The 7,134-nt window shown below is 26.6% G+C and overlaps 1 protein-coding gene across 2 annotated transcripts; it reads left to right on the top strand.

The window, feature by feature from the left end:
• Positions 1–2,147: 2,147 nt before the first annotated feature.
• LOC122500719 lies at positions 2,148–3,655 on the top strand. 2 transcript variants are annotated; one of them, XR_006301510.1, is made up of 4 exons: positions 2,148–2,277; positions 2,982–3,120; positions 3,210–3,479; positions 3,556–3,655. XR_006301510.1 is itself a non-coding variant. In XM_043609784.1 (3 exons), exons 1-3 carry the CDS (start codon positions 2,248–2,250, stop codon positions 3,389–3,391), a joined length of 351 nt encoding a protein of 116 aa, XP_043465719.1. In that variant the 5' UTR covers positions 2,148–2,247; the 3' UTR covers positions 3,392–3,639. The 2 variants fall into 2 exon arrangements, 1 of the variants encoding a protein (XP_043465719.1); XM_043609784.1 differs by having other exon boundaries at positions 3,210–3,639.
• Positions 3,656–7,134: the final 3,479 nt, after the last annotated feature.

Genomic DNA, 7,134 nt, shown 5'->3' on the forward strand with positions numbered 1-7,134 from the left:
CAAAAAAAAAAATTTTTTAATTTAATATTAATAGTTTATTTAATATTAATATACTATGTGGTAAATAAGCATCTAAATTGATGTTATTTAAAAATATTTGTAAAACTCCATCTTAATTAATGTTTATATTTATAAACATTAATTAAATATAAACAATAAAATTTTGAAAAATAATGGAAAAATTCAAATTTCTTATTATTATAAATCAGGGACCATTACGAAAGTTTACTTTCGTTTTAGTTTCTGAGTTGTCACAAAAATAAATTAACAAGCTGAGTTTAGTTTCGTGTCGACACAAAACTAAATTAATAAACTGAATTTAGTTTCGTGTCGACCCGAAACTAAATTAACAAATTAGATTTAGTTTCGTGACGACTCGAAACTAAATTAATAAATTGAATTTAGTTTTGAGTTAACTAAAAACTAAACTAAAAAATCTAAATTAAAATTTAAAAAAATTGAATTTATTTAAGTACACATCGAAAATAAATATTTTAGAAACTCAAGTATTTAGTATTAAATAAAAAATCACAGCTAACAAAATACAATATTTCAAGAAATAATAGAATTATAACTTTAATAATAGATATAAAATAGTATGAGGAGACTTCAATAGAATTATAAAGTGAAAAAAGTGAACATGATTTTTATGCATTTAAATATTGATATATTTTGATTTTTCTTTTTAGTAATTTTTTGACTGACACTAAATATTTAAGTTTTTGGACTTAATTTTCGAGCCGACACGACACGAAACGAAATGAAACTTAAATTTCAAAAACAAAAATTGCACAATTTAGCAGTTTTTTTATTTAAAATATTTTAAAAAAATATATTTTTTCCCATTTTTTGGAGAATGGAAATATTGTTAAATAATTTATAGTTTAGTAAAAAGGCACTAAATATAATCCTACATATTTCATAAAAAATAAAAACTGCATGTAATATGTTATTTAAAAATTAAAATTCAGTTTACATACATTAATGATTAAAAAAAATTAATTACACACAATTGATTTGCATTAAAAATTGTACTTTAATTTATAAATTTAATTTAACATTCCAAAATATATAAAAATGTCTACTAAATTTTCTATAATAAAAAACGTATTAAAAAGTATGATATAAACTTTAAACAAATAATGATAAGGATTATTAAAATGAGGATGCAATTTTTTTCTTTATTATTCACAAACACCAACACCACAAAACACTAATTCAAAAATAAATATTCACTTTCACGTAATATATAAGCAATTGTAAAACTGACACTACTATTAAATTAAAATTGATATGTAAATGTAAACATTTAACTATGACATAACCTCACTTACCAAAAAAAAACTGTTACTACAGTTGGTAAAATAGAAATTAAAGATACTTAGTAGAAAGAATCCAATAGGTAATGTGTATATTACATTTTCAAAAATGGATGCAAGTGGCGATTTGGTTGAGCGCGTTAAGGGGCTATCCCAGCAGCCGACTTGATACCTTTAGACTTATCCATCAGGCTATACAAAGGTTCAAGTCTGCTCACCCTCGCACGTTTAAGATTATTATTTTCGTTTTTTTTCATTAAATACAATTTTTTATTTTAGGTCAATGAAAAATATAAAAATCTCTTAATTTTTTAAAACTTTTTAAACAATAAATTTATCTACAAAAAAATTAAAAAAAGTTTTGGAAATTTCTAGATAATTTCCAAGAAACTACCTTTGGTAATTTCCAAGAAGTTTACACGGGTAAATAACAAGAAGTTTTCAAAGAGAGTTTCCAGCAAACTTCCAGGAAGTTTCCGAAGGAAGATTCCAGAGGCGGACATTGTTGTATTCCGGGGAAGCTTCCAGGAAGTTACCAAAGGTAACTTCCGAAGTTGCCGTGGGAAACTTCCTGGAAATTTCCTGGAAGTTTTTATGCTATCTGGGATTGGTCAAACAAAACGAAAACTCAAGACTAGAATCGATGAACACGATGAATCGATCATGTAGACTTGACGAAGCATCATCTGCCTTAGGGTGAAGTCCCATGATGGGTGTAAAGTGCAAAATGCAAAGTGAAAGTAACTAGATTAGAAATTTTGACCAAACGCACCTTAAATTTTGACCAAACGCACCTTAAAGTTTGTTGGCGTTCACATGAATTGTGTTGTTTATGGTTGACACATATTGTGTGCATCGTGCATTGTTTAACTGACAAAAGTTAGGAGTTTTTAAAATAAAAAAGAAATTATTGAGCAAGAATCAAATTATGAGCGAGGAAAATAATGGAAGTATACCAGTAAGTAAAAATAAGTTTTCATATAATACTCTATGCAAGCAGTAATAAAAAAATGTTATAAAAGATAATTACAGGTTATGTTTAACCTAAAAATGTGCACGTGTTGATCTATTATAGCTGCACTGTAAAACTTAGAAAATTGTAAAATAACGACTTTAAAAGTAAAAAATAATCCCTTCTGTAAAATCAATACTTTTAATGTTTTAATTTTACAATTTTCTGTAAATTTACTACTTTTTTAAAATGTTATAAAAGATAATTACAGGTTACGTTTAACCTAAAAATGTGCACGTGTTGATCGATTATAGCTGCACTGTAAAACTTAGAAAATTGTAAAATAACGACTTTAAAAGTAAAAAATAATCCCTTCTGTAAAATCAATACTTTTAATGTTTCAATTTTACAATTTTCTGTAAATTTACTACTTTTTTAAAATGTTATAAAAGATAATTACAGGTTATGTTTAACCTAAAAATGTGCACGTGTTAATCGATTATAGCTGCACTGTAAAACTTAGAAACTTGTAAAATAACGACTTTAAAAGTAAAAAATAATCCCTTCTGTAAAATCAATACTTTTAATGTTTCAATTTTACAATTTTCTGTAAATTTACTACTTTTTTAACATTTTTTTACGGTGTATAATTGTTGTCTTATATTTAAATGATAAGTGATATAAATATTAATATTTACGTTTTATTACAGGAAACGTATAGGTGTTGGAACTGCGAGTGGGTTATCCCACCATCAGAATTTAATAATTTGCTGTTTCACACTTGCTTTAAAGATATCGACGAGGAGACTCATTGCCTAGTTATAGGAGAAGATGGGCTCGTCAGTTTCAGTAAGTATATTTTAATTTTAATAATATAATAATAATAATTTTGATTTTAATAATATATGCACATAAATCTTATCTTATTATTGTTTTAGCTCCATTATCAAAAGGAAAAAGAAAGAAAGAAAGAAATCTTCAATGCCACAAGTTGTCAGACCGTAGCGACAACAGTCGTGCATCTAAGTTATACCATCTACCTACAATGCATAAACACTGCTATTATCCTGTCAAATGTCATCTAGTCTTCCAAGTTAAAGCAAATGACAATGATTGTTAACTATTTTTTAACATATGACAATGGATGAAAATCCATAAATTTTAATATAACTTGGCATTTAAAAAAAAACTATGCCATATAATATAAGGTAAACAAAAATAACCAAACCTACATATAACCAAAAAAACATTATATTACTGTTCTCATTATTATATATTTTTTAGACTTTTCTGAAGAAGGCTACAAAATTATAGCCGAAACGTTAAATATGTATAATGTATAACTATGTTGTGCAATAAATGACCAAAGGAAGAAATGAAACCATAATTAAAAACCTATATTTAATATATAGTTCTAATAATATATCTCATATACGTTCTATTGTCTTACTTATTTCATTCTTAAATGACTTTTGGTATAAATGAATCTGCGTTTTTTGTGGTTAAAAGAATTTATGTTATTATTTAAATGTAGAGCGAAGTTAATTTGTGTTAGCATTTTTGATCCATGATGTCAAGTGAAGAAGTTTTTCTTGTTGGAGTTATCGACAATCAAATTATAGGTAGTAAATTGCCATCAAAGCGAAATTGTCTAAGTGTTTATTTTACAACATTAGAGTTTCTCAAATGAACCTGCGTGATAGTGCCGCTCTTGTCATTGAAGAGTGCTTGATTTTTTGGAAAAAAGACAGAATCCCTACTCAAAAATGTGATAAATGTATTTCGAAATTAATTAAGCTGTATGAATTGTTAAGACAGTTACAAAAAAATAATACAAGAATTTCCAAATTACAAAGAAGAAAAGAAGAAGATTTTGTAAATGAACTAGATGACCTTTTTGATGTAGCTAAAGCAAATGCTATGGATTTGATTGAATCTGAAGAGGATAAGGAATTTCTCATACTCCAAAGGAAAAAAGGACGAGTTGGATATATGGTAGGAGAAAACAAAAATTTTAATTACCAAGAAAGAAAAACTAAAGTTGAGGACAAGAAAGAGATTTCAAGAGATGAAGAAGATCTTACAGGTAAGTTAATAATCGAAATAAATTAATAATTTTATAATTTTGCAAATTAGAGTTTGATGTAAATTTTTCTTTGTTAGAAGATCAAGAAATAGTTTCTACTTTGAAATCGATTAATTTAAATGAGGATGAGCTTTTGGACGAAAGCAATTCGAGTCTTGAATCGGATGCAACATCAACTTTTTCACTTTCATTCAAACCGAAAAGAGGAACGCGACATATTTTAACTAAAAGACTTTGTGCTGCATTCGACAAGTGTGAAGTTAGTGACAAGAGATGTTGCTCACATTTTAATGGCTTGCGTAATTGCTCTTGATTTAGATCCGAGTGAATTTATTATAAATCGATCATCAATTAAAAGAAAAAGAGAAGAATTTCGTAAAGAAAGTGCAATCAAAACACAGAATGAATTTATGAATTCAAATACAGAGTTTGTTGTTGTTCACTGGGATTCCAAGATTTTACCCGATTTAAGTGGAAAAGAATCTGTAGACCGCCTTCCTGTAATTGTAACGTCTCAGGATAAAGAGCAATTGCTTGGAGTGCCTAAATTATCTTCTGCAACAGGAGAAGAAGTAGCTTGTGCTGTTTATGAAATATTAATGCAATGGTCGTTGGAGAATAAAATCCAAGCATTTGTTTTTGATACGACGGCTTCTAATTCTGGTCGTTTAAATGGTGCCTGTGTTCTTCTAGAGAAAAAACTAAATAGAGATATTCTCTTTTTAGCTTGTAGACATCACATCTACGAAATCATGCTTGCGAGTGTTTTCGAAGAATTAAAACTTTCTTTTCAGACTGGCCCAGACATTCAAATTTTTAAAAAATTTTAAAAAAATTGGACAAAAATCGATAAAACTAAATATTCTAATTGGAATTCAGACAATGATGTATGTCAAACATTACGTGACGTTAAAGAAGATGTTCTCACCTTTGCCAGAAATCACATTTTAGAAGAATTTCCTCGTGATGATTACAAAGAATTTTTGGAACTAGTTATCATTTTCTTAGGAGAAATCCCACCAAATGGTATTCGATTTAAATGTCCTGGAGCTTATCACAGAGTAAGATGGATGGCGAAGGCTATTTATTGCTTGAAAATATTTTTATTTAGGGAACAGTTCCAGATAAATAAACATGAAAAAAAGCGATAAATGAAATTTGTTGCTTTGTAATTACATGTTACATTCAAGCATGGTTTTGTACAACAAATGCTATTGAAGCTCCATTGCCTGATTTTAAATTTTTGCAAAGCTTAGAAATGTATAAGAAACATAACAAGATAATTGCCGAGAAAGTACAAAAGAAATTTTTAAATTATTTGTGGTATTTACACGAAGAATGTGCTGCAATGTGCCTGTTTGATGACAGACTTGATAATCAGAAAAGAAAATGCATTGCTAATAAAATCGTAGAAAACGAAACTGATGAAGACTGTAATATCGAAATTCATAAAAAGAAAATGTTGTCATTCAAAGAACTTGATTTATTTCTGAAGTCAGATTTTCCAGAAAATCTAATTACAAGTCGATCAAAACAGCTGTTTAAGAGATTTAACATTCCCACAGATTTTTTATATTAAGATTCTTCGTTATGGAAAAATCACGAATGCTATTTGAAGGGACGTAGAATTTTTGCATGTCTAAAAGTAGTAAATGATGTAGCAGAGCGTGGTGTAAAACTCATAGAAGAGTTTAACAGCAATTTTACTAAAAATGAAGATCAAAAACAGTATTTACTACAGGTATTTACTTATCTGAATTATAATATATTTAATATTAATTCACTATATTAACTGCACTTCTGTGCATTATATATTAGGAAGGAGAACTATTATACAGTTATATTTATTTCTTTTTAAATTCTTGGTACAAAATTCGTTTTCAGGTTGTCCAGAAATATCGAAAAAGGTTTCCCAGTTACAATAAGTCAGCTTTGAAAGATTAGAAATTTAAACAAAACAAAGAAAAAACTAACAACAATAACAGATAATATTTTTAGTATTCAATAAATTATTCAGCTTATGTAAGCCTTGAATATAAATAATTCAACCAATTGTGAAAAAGAACTTCACATTAAATTAAAACCAGTTAATCTTTTAGTTATTTTGACAATGTAAATTTGTAAAATTATAAGAGCATGTTGTATCTCTTAGAAAATTTCAAAAATTGTTTACAAAAAAGAATATTTTGTTTAAGTAATTATTAAAATCATTATATTGGATAGCTAGCCTTCAATATTAATTTGTAAAATCTTTATATATAATGAAATTAATTTATTTATGCAGCTGCCTAGATATCTACTAAGAATATTAATATGAAATTATGATATTTTGTTTAATAAGTTATTTACAAAATTGTATCACAATTAATATTTGTTCATAAAAATTTTGAGCAATTTATCATTTACTTTAAGAATGGTTTTCTTATTGTTTAATAAGTGTTAAAATAGTTGAAAATTAACAATTATAATTTGTTTAAAGAATTTTGAATAGTTATGTAAATACAAACAAAAATACTTTTTTAGCTAAGAAGAGCAAATTCTACTAAAGAAATCAAGAACAGATAAATAATAAGCAATTTTTCAATGTATTACATTGTTTTTTTATTTATAGGGTATTTGAGGTCTTATGAAAAATATAGTAAACAATAAGAAATTTTTAGATATATTATTGCTTGGTTTTTATTAAATATTTCTGAAGAAAACTAGAGTGGTCCGGTCAAAAAATATTGGCTTTTAGTTATTTCATAGTAAATTTACGAAAAAGTGTTTTTTGTAAA

This window comes from Leptopilina heterotoma, unplaced genomic scaffold (genome assembly GCF_015476425.1).
Source record: "Leptopilina heterotoma isolate Lh14 unplaced genomic scaffold, ASM1547642v1 Lhet_190, whole genome shotgun sequence".
Taxonomy (NCBI): domain Eukaryota; kingdom Metazoa; phylum Arthropoda; class Insecta; order Hymenoptera; family Figitidae; genus Leptopilina; species Leptopilina heterotoma.

Coding starts and splice junctions, on each gene's coding strand:
- LOC122500719 (XM_043609784.1), top strand. CDS start 2,248: ATGAGCGAGGAAAATAATGGAAGTATACCA. Junction 2,278..2,981: donor AAAATAATGGAAGTATACCA/GTAAGTAAAAAT, acceptor GTTTTATTACAG/GAAACGTATAGGTGTTGGAA. Junction 3,121..3,209: donor AGATGGGCTCGTCAGTTTCA/GTAAGTATATTT, acceptor TTATTGTTTTAG/CTCCATTATCAAAAGGAAAA.